At 37.0% G+C, this 15,684-nt stretch overlaps 1 protein-coding gene across 1 annotated transcript in view; it reads right to left on the bottom strand.

The window, feature by feature from the left end:
• The window catches only part of LOC140327520 (vomeronasal type-2 receptor 26-like), a 24,930-nt gene extending 9,246 nt beyond the window's left edge, over nucleotides 1-15,684 (bottom strand). The window contains exons 1-4 of the mRNA XM_072406910.1: nucleotides 15,649-15,684; nucleotides 15,169-15,179; nucleotides 13,356-13,647; nucleotides 3,722-3,845 (exon numbers count right to left, since the gene is read on the bottom strand). Coding sequence (XP_072263011.1) covers nucleotides 3,722-3,845; nucleotides 13,356-13,647; nucleotides 15,169-15,179; nucleotides 15,649-15,684 — 463 coding nt within the window. The remainder of the gene's footprint in view (nucleotides 1-3,721; nucleotides 3,846-13,355; nucleotides 13,648-15,168; nucleotides 15,180-15,648) is intronic.

Below are 15,684 nucleotides of genomic sequence, written 5' to 3'. Positions count from 1 at the left end.
CCATTGAGCTTAACAGATCCTCCTTAATCGCGCAGCTGAAATCTAATCGCCTTAATTGGCAGATTCGCGCCCCCTATTGCTCATTATTATGAAGGCAGGAATGCGGCTGGCAGTAAGGCGAGTGTACGCGCACACTCGAGTCCGGACCGCGGTAAACTTTCGCGCGTACTTTCGCGCTTCCAGCGAGCGCGGATTTTATTGATGAATCAGGGGCATTGCGTCAAAGAGGGCACAATTTGGTGAGAAAACGTATATGCTGTGCGAATCCTCATCTGGCTACATCTGGAATACAGTACTTTACACTGAAAAAGGGACACAGTTCAACCCCGAGTACAGCCATTATGGATTGGCAAAATCTTCAGTGCTATCCCTCATTGAGCCATTGCTAGATCAGGGATTTTGTGTCACAACTGACAATTTCTACACCTCTCCTGAGCTTCTGCAACACAGAAGATGCCTATAGAACCGTTGGGGCTAAACGGCGCAACCTGCCATCACTGTTTGCAAAAGGGAAGCGGAAGACAGAAGAAATTGTTGCATGGCAGAAAGGAAAGATGATGGCCCTGAGATGGCGTGACAAGAAAGATGTGTGCCTGATGAGTACTGCCTATGATGCCTCCACCGTTCTGGTACACGCAAAACGTGGGAAAGAAGTGATGAAGCCACAGGTGGTAATTGACTACAACAACCCCATGGGAGGTGTTGACGGATCTGACCAAGCCATGACATTCTACCCAGCGATGAGGAAACAGCAAAGAAAGAACTACAAAAAGATTTTCAGACATCTAGTAGAGCAGTACCTATGGAATGCCTACATTCTGTACAGAAAAAAATTGTCAGAGGCCTGTGAATCATTCAGACTACATTTTGCAAGTTTCTGAATCCATAGTCAAGAACCACCAAACACCATCAGTGGCTATGAATAGACCTGGACGTCGTGCTACCACCCTTGTCAACCCAGAATGTCTGACCGCTCGTCACTTCATTAAATATGACCAACCAACCCAGAAAAGAGCAGCATCTACAAGGATGTGCATGGTTTGCTGCTCAAAGACGAATGACAGAGGAAGGAAGAAATGCAAAGAACCAGCTTCTACTGTCCTGACTGTGATGTTGGACTTTGTACATCACCCTGCTTCAAAATCTACCACACCCGGGATGTCTACTAAAAATGTAAATATTTTTGTTCTAAAATCTGCATTTGGATTATATCATTATTTATCAATATTATTGCACCCTTGTTTGGAAAATTTCAGTGAGAAATTTTTAATAAAATATTTTTTCTTGATAACTTACATTGTTGTGGTCTATTTTTTCATTATTTATTTAAACATTGATTTATAATTAATTATTATATTATAATTTATGATTACAATATAATAAATAAATATAATTATTATACCTGGGAGTTAATCCTAAGAATTACAGGCCCACAATACAAACAAAAATTTCTATGCAAAAAAAAAATAGGATCATTTTTTGCACCAAAAATTTATAGAATTAGAACGCTAGGGGGGTTAAATAAAATACTTTAACTTAAAAGCCTTGTCTTATTTTATTACACATATTTAACCATTTCAGGGAATGAGTAAGGGGTTTATTGTACCCCTGTACTCATTCCCCAGGGTGGGGTGTCAGAGATCTGGGAGTCTCCTTATTAAAGGGGTTTCCAGTTTCAAAAGTCCTGCTAAAAACACTTGAAAAAGCCCCCATTGTTTTCAATGGAAGCTTTCTTAAAAAGCTTACAATCGCTTGTAAAAGTGCATAAAAACGCATATGAATATAAATATATATATATATATATATATATATATATATATATAATATAATTAACAAATGTGAAAAGATATATATATTTATTCATAGCTGTTAGAGAAGCAGCACTTGGTGGTTGGCCACTTTTTGGAATATTCTTTCTCTGAGTCTAAAAAAGAAGATAATAGTTCTGGACTGGATGAAAATTTGAGGAAAACAGTAGTAAGTACTGTGTGGCATCCATGAAAATGAAAGTTTTTGCAAGGCACAGATTCTGTCTCTACCCATTGAAGGAACATTTGCCTCAGTTTAGGTCAAATAAGTCACACCACTGGCCAGTTGCTTTCTCCAATGCAAATACAAATTACACACCGGATATTCCTCTGCTAACTCCAAATCAGCAATGTGGTCATAGACAATGGAACAAATATCTTGGTTATGTTGCTCTTGGGCGCATTCCTGGATGTTTCATGCTTTGCACATTTGCTGAATTTTTGCTGAATTTGGTGGTAAGAAAATTCAGAGAGGTTTTACCCTGGCTTGCAGGCATGGCAAGAAAGCGCTGCACCCAGTTTAGCAGATCAATGACAGAATAGTCTCTCATTCCACAAAATGATCCATGACCTCCCTACCTGCTAGAATTTAACATTACATATGCTGTACCACCTGTACAAGCAACAAAAAATGGTACCTGATTTTCTGATGCTCCACAGTGCTAACACAAAAGCTTGGGGTTTCTTGATTCAGAGCATCAGCAGCTTTCACAGGATACTTGTCCTGTGTTGAGGGGGGCAACAAATTTTGTTAGCCTGGAAAACAGTATTATCATCAATGTCATCTGGGTAATTTTCAAAGAGGTAGATAAAGGTGGCCTTCTTGAAGATGAAGAGTAGGAGATTGACAATAGAAATGAACTAAACTTTCAGGTGTGAATCTAGGAAGTTATCTCCAGACTAACAGACATGTATGGGGTCACATCGAGGATGAGGAGGAGAATGAAGGCCTGCAATGAGGGGCATGGGGTGCAGATTTCCCCATACCATGTCGTTGATATCAAACAGAAAAATGACCACTGGATAGCACACTTGTAGATCTTTGGTATCGTACCAGATTTGGGGACATTTTCAAGCCTGGAGGCAAATCCATGCCGTTATGAACAAACATTGTAAAACTATCTCATGGCAGCCTTTTTTTTTAAAGGACCAGTGTCTCATTTCATCAGCAATCATCGCTCTCCATTCCCCACTGCATCCCGACTTGACAGACATGATGACCAACTATTTTCATGCCAGCAGCATGAGGTGAAAATCAGAAGATCAGATGGACCAAGATGTATTATAATATCCAGCATGTCCCAATGTGCCTAATTACTTAACTATTAACCCCCTGAATAACATCCCTGTACTGTGTTGTGTACACACAATTTTCAGTGTGGCAGCCAAACAAAAATGAAAACACCACCAACCACCCTAGTACCCCCACCACAACCACCAAGTGCAGTAGAGATTAATTTTTCATGTAAATGGATTTATTGAGCCTGATTTAATAAAGCTTTCCAAGACTGGATAAGATGGATAGGACTATCATGGGTGAACCTGGGTGATCCAGCAAACACAAAATGAATCTGGTCCAGTATTGAAAACATTTGCCAGATAATAAAAAGGTTCTCCTATGACAGTCTATCATCTCCAGTGTTGGAGGGCTTTATTTATTAAGGTTCATTCTGTCACAGATTCTTAGAACATGCTAAATAAACTATTGATGTTGATTTTGCACCAAAAAGAATGGTCAAAAATCATAAATTATTTAACATTGAGGAATATTATGTTTGACAAATCAGGGAGTGAACCTGCAGTTTTTGAGTGTAATTATTTACAGGTCAATAAAGGTGAACAGCTCATTATAAAAAGGGTCACAATTATTATGGTTAACATACAGTATATACATTAGTAAGTAGGAGTTTCACCTGTCTCATTAGATATCTCTCCCTCAGAACACTGAAGACAATCAAAGCAGCATTTATGATTTCCTTCCATCATAGTTCTTATGTAGCCACTGGGGCATTCTTCAGAACACACAGAAACAGGAATCTACAACAGAATAATTCAGAACAGAAGAAAAAAATACATTTCAGATCTTTTCACTTTTAAACTAAACAATACTGTTAGAAAAGTGTCTTTTTTTTAACCACCCTGCCGCTAAACCCGACCTTGGTTCGGGTTAGAAAAAAATTACAATTATCGATAAACCCGAACAGTTCGGGTTTATCGATCACTTACCTGGTCCCGCTGTGATCATCCAGCGTCGTGTTCCAGCGTCGTCCTCCAGCGTCGATCTCTCTCTCCAGCGTCGGGTGCCTTCTCCAAGAAGAAGAAGCCGGCCGGCCAGCTTCTTCTACTCCGTCCGTAGCGCGTACGTGTCCCTCGGCGATGACGTCAGCGCGTGTGCGGGAAATTCAAATTGAACTCATTCAAACACATTTTGTATTGGATTGAATACAAACTCCTGTATCCAATCCAATACAAAATAATTCAAAATAAACACAAAGTATGTAATTGGTAAATTCAAACTCTCATTTTGTATTGGATTGGATACAGCATTCTGTATCCAATCCAATACAAAATGATAGAAAATTTATTTATGTGGTTTTGTCTATAGGTATGTGACGGACACTAGGGAGGTGTTTTAGAAAAATATATTACTATACAGTATACCAAATTATCGTATTTTCAGTATTTTTCATGTATTTATGTATTCTTGTTTAAGCTGATTTTTGTGTCTTTTATTTAATTTTATTAAAAGTAATTTTTTTTTTACATGATTGTGTGTTCTATCTACTAGATTATCTACTAGATTGTGTGTTCGATCTACTAGAACCCTGTTCGGACATAATTCTGTAAGTTACAGGTCTACAATTTAAAAAAAAGAAAATTTCATGAAAAACAGTGTACTGCTTTTGGTACAGAAATCAAGACCTCAGTGTAACGCCCAGGTGGTTAATCAAAAAGAAAAAAGAATGAAAAAAAATGTACTTGATAGTACACAGAACTATATTTGTAAACGAAAAGCAAACATTCCAGAAACTGCTTCTAATTCTTGTTGACCTAAAAGAATTTAAGCTTGTTTTGGCAAAAATCAGAGATCGGTGTCTTTTTTTTCTGCTGCATTACACCATTGACTGTTATGAAATGAGCAGTAGGTAAAGTAAACCTAAAACCAAACATTTAATTGAAATCAGTTGTGGAAACAACTTTCTAAAGAGGTAATAGTAAACTCTACATGCTCATTCCTCTAAAATTTTTCATCAAAACTTTTGTACCATGAAAACCCATGATAAAGGCAAACCAGAACCTCATCTCTATTCACATACCTTGACTTTACAAATATAGGAAACCATGTTAGTGACAAAATAATAAATATTAGAGTTATGTACAATTGTCCAGTATTGCTCTATAATCTTTGTTATTTTATACAGTATACTTTGTTATTTTATAAGGTATATTATTTAACTTTACACTTACCTCACCATGTTTCCAATATAGCGCAGCTTGGTTAATTTTGAGTGATTCTTGGTCTTGGGATGATATATTGAAAATGGCAAAACAATTGATTTGGAATATATTATTAGTTACAAGTGCATAATTATATATATTATAAAAAGTAGCCATTTCACCTTTATCATTAAAATAGACTTCTTCCCCCAATGGATCTCGGAAGCAAACGAAAATTTAAAGTGAGCTTTAGGCTTTTAGGAAATATTGTTACATTGCCTTATGCCTAATATAACTTGAAAAATGGTTGGAACCTCTGTTAGGGGTGTATGTTTCTCCTGGTAAAAGAATCACACTTACTTTCTGTCCATTGGCAGCAGATCTTAGCAGTTTTATGGTCAAATTCGAATGTGTGTTTCCCCAATGAAATCACTTTGCTATTTCTTGTTTTACAGAAAACGTAGATGACTTTATCCAAGAAATGCACAGCACACACCAAAGCAAATCTATTCATTTTCTTCCACTGGCCACAAGTAAATCTAAACGCTAAGTGGGTAGCATTTAGTTTAGTAAAGCACTGAGTATTATAAGCAATTGGTATTTTTCCATCCTTTTTTTATCCAAATGCTACTGATCATAATGATCCTATATTCTGTTACTTAGGGCCTGCTTTATTAAGGTTCTCCAAGACTATAATTGGAGAACCTGTGTGATTCAGAAAACCTGGAATGGATCTGGACCAGGACTGAAAGCATTTCTCATCTGTTGATTAAGAAATCTACTCCAGGATTGCTGAATCAGCTAGGTTCTTCTGTGATAGTATATCTTCTCAATTCTTGCATAGCTTTTTTAAATCACGCCTTTTATGCCTGAAAGTAAAGATTCCAGTATTGGTGGTGCATTGCTCCAGGCAAGCTTTTTAGTATTGTTAATTAATTAGCATTCCTGCAAGTAATGCATCACAATAAATTTCCCCTATAAAGTAAAACATTTTCACATTTTGAGGTGCACTTTAACCACCTGAGTGGTTCATTTCTGTTCGGATTCATATGTCTAAAAGAGGTACATTTTTTTTCATGGAAATTTATTTTACAGTATAATATAATAATTTGAGTATAATAAAGTTTGAAACACCAAACCATGTCAAAATAATAAATAAAAAAAAAAATATATATATTTTTTAAAAATAAATATTATACTCATACTATTATATTATACTGTAAAATAAGTTTTCATGAAAAAAGGATTGCTTTTACACATATATATAAATCCACTATATTTCATTCAAATTATTTAATTCACTGTATTTCATTCAAAACAGTTATTTTGTATTAAATGCAATACAAATAGAATTGAATTTCCCGCCCTGCCCTGAAAGAACGTTCGCACGCACTGACGTCACTTGGGACTCCTGGTGACTCATCCGGTGCAGAAGATGCCGTCTGGAGGAAGAAAGAAGATGAGTATCCCAAAGGAGGACACCAGCAGATCAGTTAAGTGCTTTATTTACTATTATTTTCCATAGGTTTACCTACCCGGAGTGTGACTCGGCGTTACCACTTCCAGCATCTTTTTTCTACCCCTAGTCACACTTAGGGTTACCGCTTGGGAGGTTAATGAAGCTGCTGATTTCAACAGATCACAGATATAATTCCAAAAGGTGTGCCTAGTCACAATATTTTACACTTTAGTGATTGGAACTACTTGAAAATGAAGCTGTGTTTGTAACACTAATGCTATTATATACTATTGCTTGATTTTATAGGGGTCTGTTTATAAAGCATTGAGTCTAATATTCATAAAAACATTCCCTGGTGGGCAATCATTTACTGCTATTGAATCACATGAACCTGGAATATTCTCCACTAGAAAATATTTTAGTGAATGTCAGTGATTCATGAATAGACCCCAAAATTGATGTCCTAGTCTATCGTAAGCCTATAGCGAACCTTGCCCATGCAGTAGACAGCCACAGGTTACCTTTAAAATGTTTCTATAACCTCTAAGTTGCCAATTTCTACCATGTTTGTTCATATATATTTGCATTTCATGAAGAGAATGTGCCATGGCATAGACAGCTTTGTACACGTCGTAAGCTGAACCAAACATTTCTGTATTGTACAGATGATTGCTTAGCTGATTTAGCTTTACACTGCTGTTGCATGTTGCATTGCAAGTCATTTGATGTTGAACAATTAAAATAAATAGCTAGGATATGTTCTTGCAGAAGGTCATTGGGACGATTAGCAGTGCTAATGTTATCGAGAAATATTTTCAGATTTGGGATTTCCCTTACTAAAGGTGAGAACATCAGACTTCCATCAAATGATGACTTGAATTTTGAAAGAAAAAGAATGTGAACAATAGGGTCTGCTAGTACAATTAATGTTTTATCATGATGACCATTAAGTGCCATTCCAATAAACAAGGGAGTGACCAATGAAATAGAACAAAGTACAACAATTTTTGAGTTTGATTTATTAAAGATTTCTATTTTCTTTAATGTTGTTTCTGGTCTTTCTTCAGTTTTTTCGTAAACTATATGAATAATGTACTCAACACATATATCATAAATGGCAGCCACTCTCTTTAACTCTTGACTCCTCTTCTCACCACCATCATCATCAGATGTTAAAATACCAATCCATGTCCAGCCAAAGTGTTTCAACAACTTAATGATTGCCAGAGTGTGGTCATTGGGAAGTGTTTGGAAGAAGGAAGGATAGAATTGCTTATTGGATAGGAGTGGGTCTGTTGCACCATAACTGATCTAAATGGTAAAACAAAAGGAATGCATAATAAATATTTCAACAGGTGGTTATCATGGCCATTTAATGAAAGCAAAATATATATACTAGTAGTTGCTAGTAACATTCAACTAGACTTGTATGTAGCATAATATACAGGAGTGATGCCAAGAATTGTAGTAGTGGCAATTTCAATGCAATTATTTCATGATATAATTCATTCTAAAACATTCCCTTTACTTACATCTGCTTTTTGTGTAGTTTGGTATTTTTGGGCCATTTACTAAATTGGATACGATAGTGAGCACAATAGTGCCATATCGCACTTCACAGTGTACTTAAGTCCTAGAGTAGAGAGGGGCTCTACATTCAGAACAGTTGGAAAAAGCTGCAAATGAATCCACTGAGAAAATTCAAAAAGTAATGGATGAATTAAAGGGGCTTTTTGCAGACATCCCAGAGAAGATGGAAGAGTCCAAAGAAGCCAATGAAAGTATCTCTATTTCAAAAAGGTGCGGGAAGAGTTTTGTAAATTAAGTGAAGTAAAGATGCAGGAAGGTGTTGCTACATCAGTGGCTGTAAAGGCTGAAATAGTGATAGGAAACATGAAGCCTCCATAAATTAAAAAGGAATGTGTAAATAAAACTTGCTAGTGTGAGCTGTGCAGCTATACTTGTCCCACACTCAAATATTGATTGTCCCATGCAAAGGCATGAGAGAACTCTGGGGATGGATCTGGTCCAAGATTCAAAGCATTTGCTAGCAAATAGCAAATGACATTGAAGAAATCCATTGCAGGTTTGCTTGATCACCTAGCTTCACTGGTGAAAGTGTATTCTCTCCAGCCTTAATAAATCAGGTTCATAGCCTTTAGCTGACAAGGCAGCAAAGGAGGCCGCTATTAGACAGACAGCAACAGTTCAAATGCCCTCCCTAGTTCCAGAAATTACCCTTACTGACAATCTATTGCTAAGCCTCCAGGATTTGGCTACAAGTAGTGAGAAGTTAGAATGGCAGTTGGAAGGTGCATTACAAGACCCTGATACGGGTCTTATCTGCAAAGCGGGGAAACCATGTATTCCCGTTGCATGCCCCCCAATTTTAATTGGGGTACAATCCTATGTTTCAAGATGTATTATATGTCTCAGAAACAACCCAAATAACTCAAAGAAGGCTCAACACCAGCATCTGAATTACCCCACTTCGCCATTCACTCACTTTCAAATTGGCTTTACCCAGATTCCAAAGACAGGAAGAAAGCAGGAGTATGCCCTTGTGATTGTGGATATGTTCTCTAGATGGACGGAGGTTTTTCCTACTACCAATGAAACCACAGAAATAGTGGTAAAGATTTTGTTACAAAGGACTATCCCCAGATGGGGATGCCCTGTTCAAATTAACTCAGATAATGGCCCAGCTTTTGCGTCCAGGGTATGCAAGGAGCTTTTCAAAGCCCTTAGGATTGACGTTCGCTTCCCTGGGGTAAATTACTGGAGGCATGTTCACTAATTGGAAAAAGTTTTTGCACGTATCCCTAGAAGAAATTAGGATGCAGCCTAACAAGAATACTGGTTACTCACCATTTGATTTTGGTCCTAATGGGAAGGCCCCTCCAAACCCCTTGGGGTCCAAAGGCCCCCGTGATAGAAAAAGGGGATCTAGAAGTAGTACAGGCAGAATATTTGAGGAAACTTGTAGAAAGTTTAGATCAAGTTGAAAAAGATGTTGCTTGTGCCTCTCCGTTCTCTCCACAGGAACCTACACATTCTTTCCAACCAGGAGACGTGGTGATAGTCCAGCGCCTGGCAAAAGGACGAAAACAGATAGAGTTCCCATTTGGACCACCCACCCGAGTGGTAGCAGTCACCAGAACAGCGATCCTCACAGAAGAGGCTCCAATCTGGATTCACGCTAACAGAGTGAAAAGGGTCTCTAAGGCTTCTTCTCCGGCGTCGAACGAAGATAAAGAGGGTAAAGCAGGTGTGAAATCCCTGAAAAGTGCCTTGCCACAGGCTGAAGATGATGACCCCACAATATTCTGGGAGATTTGTTTGTTGATAATTATTATTTTTTGCATTTTCCTGCCAGTCTTGTTTATTACTACTTGTATTAATCATCCAGAGGAGATGAGTTTCTTATGCGGTACACCGAATAATCAGTCAATATCTAAAAGAGCTCAGGCGCAAAATCCCTTTGCTCCCGGCCCCTTTCATTCAGAACGGAATAGTATAGTCAGGATGGCAAATGCCCTAAATGTTAGCTCATTGTGCCTTGAAGACCTACAGAGCCTACATGTGTTATTGCTGTGCCTACACCCGATGAATCCCTCCTTGAAGTCTGGTCGACGACTAAAAATACAAAACCTTTTATTCCCTTGTATGACTTCTGTGGGGAATGTCAGAAGCTAGGATATAGCAGGTATAATATTAGAATAACTACTAATAATGTGACTGCAGCAGAGACCTGTTTTACCTTTTCCCAGGATATGATCTTATATTGTGATGACAGAGACATAAAAAGAGGGTTACCTAAGAATAGTGTATATGATTATATTAATGACACCTGTAAAAAGGTGATTGTTAGCTCCCTAGATAATTCCATGAGTTGTAGCAAGACCATTGTGACTCCAAGTTTTATCTATAATATAATGCTCCCTAAAGGATGGTTTTTGTCCTGTGGTAACAGCAATTACAATTATCTTCCTGCCAATGTTATTGGAGGTCCCTGTGCATTATCCAGGATGACTTTGGCCCTTCAGAGACAACCCCCTGTCAGGAGAACCCAAAGATCAGTTACCAAGACTTTATCAGAAAACTGTGACTCTACTCTACCCCTTCTCAGCCGTGCATAAAATACAAGTTTGGGGGCCTCTATATTGGGAGTGCCTGGACTGGCTATATATAATACTCGTACTATATATTCTATTACATGTGACCTTGCTAAATCTCTGAATCATACTTCTACCGCCTTATCTAACATGCTTTTAGATCTACAAGGAGTAAGAGGAGCGGTGCTAGAAACTAGATTTGCTCTGGATTATTTGTTACTTAAACATAACGTAGGGTGTCAGGATTTTAAAGGATTTTAAAATGTGTTGCTTTAATTTATCTGACCATTTCAGATTAATCCAGTCCCATAATTAGGCGTTACATGAAATTGCTAATAATATCAAGGAGGATGTTGGTTCATCCTCCTGGCGGGACTGGTTATTGAGCTGGCTGCTGGATTTGAGTTGGTTAAGAACATTATTTATCAGTACTGTAAATATAATTGCTTCCTTGATTACTTTATGTTGTTGTATCCAATGTATTCCTTCCCTATACAAACATTCCGCGCTATGTGTCCAAAGCCCATAGATCCTGGACAAAAAAATGCTACTTACCTCTCTATGTTAGAAAGAAAATAAGTCATGTTCATGACTTAATTGGGGATTGAAGGATTAACTAAGTATTGTTACAGGACTGTATAGCTAGTGCTAATGTGAGCCATATACTTGTATAAGCAGTTGTATTTCTTCTTCTATCTACTCAGTTTAATTGTAACCAGATGGCAAAAAATTCTAAATTCTTTGGAATACAATGAATGCCTTGTTTGCCTTGCAATGTATCAAATAACACTGTATGAGGCCAAAACTTAAACAGCTGTACGTGAACAACGACAACCCCTTGTATACCTATGTGTATAAAAAGACCTTCTTGTCAAGTAAAGAATGGAATACTCTTGTAACCATACTCATCATGTGTGTGTGTTATTGGAGTATCTCTCCAGACGTCTGTCTCTGTGGGCGAAGGAGAAGTCACGGTGCATTGGAGGAACTAGAAGTAGAAGCAGATCCTTTCAGAGGTGACCAAATTTGTTGTAAATGGAAGCATCAACACTGTGCTTGGGAGCCGTGCACTGCGCAAAACGAGCAGCGGTGTTGATACTGCTCTTACAAAATCTGAAACTCTTCTTGAACAATACCTACCACCAACTGATGAGGAACTAGAAAAGGAGGAGGCAAAAACACAGGGGTATTAGGTGTCAAATGACAAGGCAAGCTGTTATGTTTGCTTGGGATCACTTTCTACAAGGCACACAAACATGCTTACCATCAAGCATTGACAAGATTCAGGGATGGTAAATGCAGAAATCAGGAGGCCATTGCTCAGCCACAGCTGACCCGATTGAATATGCCAGGAAGAATATAAATTATGCAGTAGTTACATCATGTACAAGAGAGGCTCTACAACAAAAAGGGAGAAACCTGGACGAAAGTAAAAAGTGCGGTCTAAGCAAGAAGGTTCAACCAAGTAGTTAAAATAAATCTAGAACTGGGTGAAGAGTTAAAAAAAGAAGGAAATTGACATTCTGAGTGATGCCCGCACTAAGCTGAAAGAGCAGAAGAAGCTTGCTAAGAAAGGAGAAGGAAGAACTGCTGCAGCTGAAGGATGATGTTCAGGAGTTCAGTGTTGATCTGAAAGAAACTTATTTAAAGAAAAGACGCTTTGCTGAAGTCACTTAAGGTTACCAGAGACAAGGTGTTCCAGAGCACCAGGTGTGCCTATGTGTTAGCCTAGAAAAGGAATGCAGTTGCCCTAGCCGGGATAAATTGTGTTGGGAATAATGTGTCCACCCCACAGGGTCAAACAGAGGGGAGGGGGACATGTGACAGAATATATATATATATATATATATATATATATATAAATATATATATATATTGTTTTACAGATGCCTGGCATATTTCTAATTAACCACCAATATTAACGAGTCAACAACAGAACTCGTGATAAAACAGACCAGATCTGCAAAGCCTGTAGATCATTTAGACCCTTCAATCATTGGACCACTGTAATATTCTTTTGGAACAATATATGGGTTTAGCAAGCACCCTACATAGCAGGTTATTTGTGTCCAGTGCCTCTTTGGGCTCCATTATATGTGTTTAAAATGTGGATATGCATATAATATGTTTATGATAAATTATGATTTTTTAATACTACTTGGTTAATAAATTGCTTGCTTTTATTATTACAATTGAGTTTTTTGTACCCTAAAAATCCCCCTTTACCCCTTTATACAATTTGTGTTCTTTACTCGAATGGGTAAATTAAACCTTTTGCTTCTAAGACATTCCTTACCAAAGATATTTTATCTACAGCATCTAGAGCCCTACTTTTAGACAGCTAAAGTCTGTGTCTGATGTCTTTGGCTCTAACAATTGCCTTGGAACAATTATTGGTTTGGAGATCACTAATCCAATGCTCACTGCTTAGGGTTGAAGGGTTGAAATCTGTTAAAAAAAAGTTGTTCTGCACAGGGGGCAGGACAGTCAAACCATGTTTTGAGTTGAATTATACAAAGTTGGAAAGCATTTTACCTGGATGTATCCATATATATTTAGAATTTCAAACACACGTAAAGAACTCTCAGAATTTTGATCTCCTATAACACCAGCTAGTTTGTCATGATCAACACAGGAGTAATTAGGAACTGTGTCACCAGACCCTGATAGGATTTGTAAGACGCTTTCTACAGCCTTTCTCACATCATTACACGAATCGTATAAACGGTAACGCAGAGTCACATTGGGTAAAATATTTGGATTCATGTTTATTTCATCTATGGCAAAAATGAAAGCCAACATGTAGCGATAGTACTGAGGTATGGGCCTGCAATAAAAAAAATAGTAAAACAGTAAATACTAAACTTTATTATTATAATTCATATTTATTCACATTCCATGGTAGTCTGCAGAAGACTAAACATTTATACCAACAATGGCAAAGGGGATTTTTTTTTTTTTTACCAAAAATCCAGTTTAGTGTTTAACTTAAAGGATTTGCCATTTTTAAATATCTGCTGTGCTTTGAAATTCCCCTAAAGCGTAAGTAAACCATCAAAACATAAAATTGTCACCAGGTAAGTCCTATATTGCAGAAGGGCCAGGTTGTGCCTTCTGCAATAAATCAACCTTGCCCCGTTGCAAATTTTTCTTTAATGCTGAAAAAGAACAATGGTTAGCATATTAAGGTTCAAAAAGATTGCCATTTTACTCACAGATTCTTGGAAGACAAAATGATACTTACATGAAGCAGACATGTTGGAAACCTGTTAAAATGGGATAATGATGAACTGTGAATATTCCACCAAGAATAATGTCCCCATCCTGAAAATACCCTGTATTAAACACACAATATATTTTCTTGATAAAACATGGCATCCCAATGCTTTGTTTGTGCATCAGAAGTAAGATACAAAAAACATTTATGCCTATAAGAAGTAACCGTCTTCCAGGCATTTGTGCAGTGATATATTCCTGCTTAGTCTTTTGGTTACAGTAACTCAGGCTGTATTGTAGTAATTACATGCAATGTGGCCTGCATGATAGTTTGAAGGTGTGCTGGCTGCTTGATGAAATGTGCACTCTTTTATTATGAAATGTTACTAAAACATAATGGCAGATTTTTATCTTAAGCTGAAGTTGTTTGTCTGATTCCAAATTTTATCTAGGAATTAAAACTGAATTACAGGCATAGTGTAATTGTAATAAAAATATATCCTACAAACAAAAACTTTGTCTACGAAAATAAATTACTGGCATGCCACAATATATAGCAAAAAAAATGTTTACACCTTTTTTGGTAACAGTTTTTGAGCTCCATCCAAGAGATGTCAAAGGCATACCAGCAGACTGCTGAAGGCATTAGAAAGTATTTTTTTTAGTTTCCTGTAAAGGTAGAGCATAATAAATAATAAATGATAAACGTTTTAGCCAAAAACTGTCTTTGCACCAGAGTTTGTAGAACTGTAATATCTCAGCTCAGAAAGCAGATACTGATCAAAAAAATAGTGATCAGCACACCCTTTCAATGCGTATACCCAGTTATTTCCGAATAAATCTAAATATAGACATCTGTTATGTGTTTAGGAGAAATTGGCTGGCCTTGGGAGAGTATGTGAGCACTTACATAGACATCCTATGGTTGTTTCATTTACATTTTTTAAACAGTAAGTTAAAAAGTCTAATAAACATAACAATGGTTGCAAGTAATTTATATTCATAAAGTCTATCTAGATCTTTTGATAGGCTAATTAGTATTTGGATCTTAATATGACATTGTGTTAATACATAGGAAATTCCTCCACCTGCCTGTACAAAAGTGAGTTCTACTCTCCAATCCACTTCTTACCTTTTGGTGACCTAATGAATGAGTGAAAGGCGCTTAAAAATTGATTGTAATGGTTGGATATGTATGTTTGTTTACATATCTTTATATATTTGTTATTGGTAATCACATATTGCATTATATCACGCACAAGAATGTATTATGATAATTGACTATTGCAGAAAGATATATTAACAGTCCTGTATTTTTCCTGATTAAGCAGAAAAAAACTGTGAAATGCATTCAGTCAAAAGGACAATTAAAGGGAAGATTGTCTGTATTTATACATGTAAACGTTAATTTATTGTTGATATTATGCATGTAATTAGATATGGGTGAAAAAATACCTTTTGAAATCAAAATGAATAAAAATGTCAAATGATTTTAAATTAGGTATATGTGATATATAAATTGCTTAAAAACTCCCTTTAGCAACTTTCTCTTCCAGGAGGGGCAATTTTTGTTTACAATTACAGAAAGGGCTAAGCCCCATCTTTTAATTACCTCAACTATGGCTCCATCAAAGGTTTCAGACAACAT

Source organism: Pyxicephalus adspersus, chromosome 3, assembly GCF_032062135.1.
Source record: "Pyxicephalus adspersus chromosome 3, UCB_Pads_2.0, whole genome shotgun sequence".
Lineage (NCBI taxonomy): Eukaryota > Metazoa > Chordata > Amphibia > Anura > Pyxicephalidae > Pyxicephalus > Pyxicephalus adspersus.
This window is presented reverse-complemented; position numbering and strand designations above follow the sequence as displayed.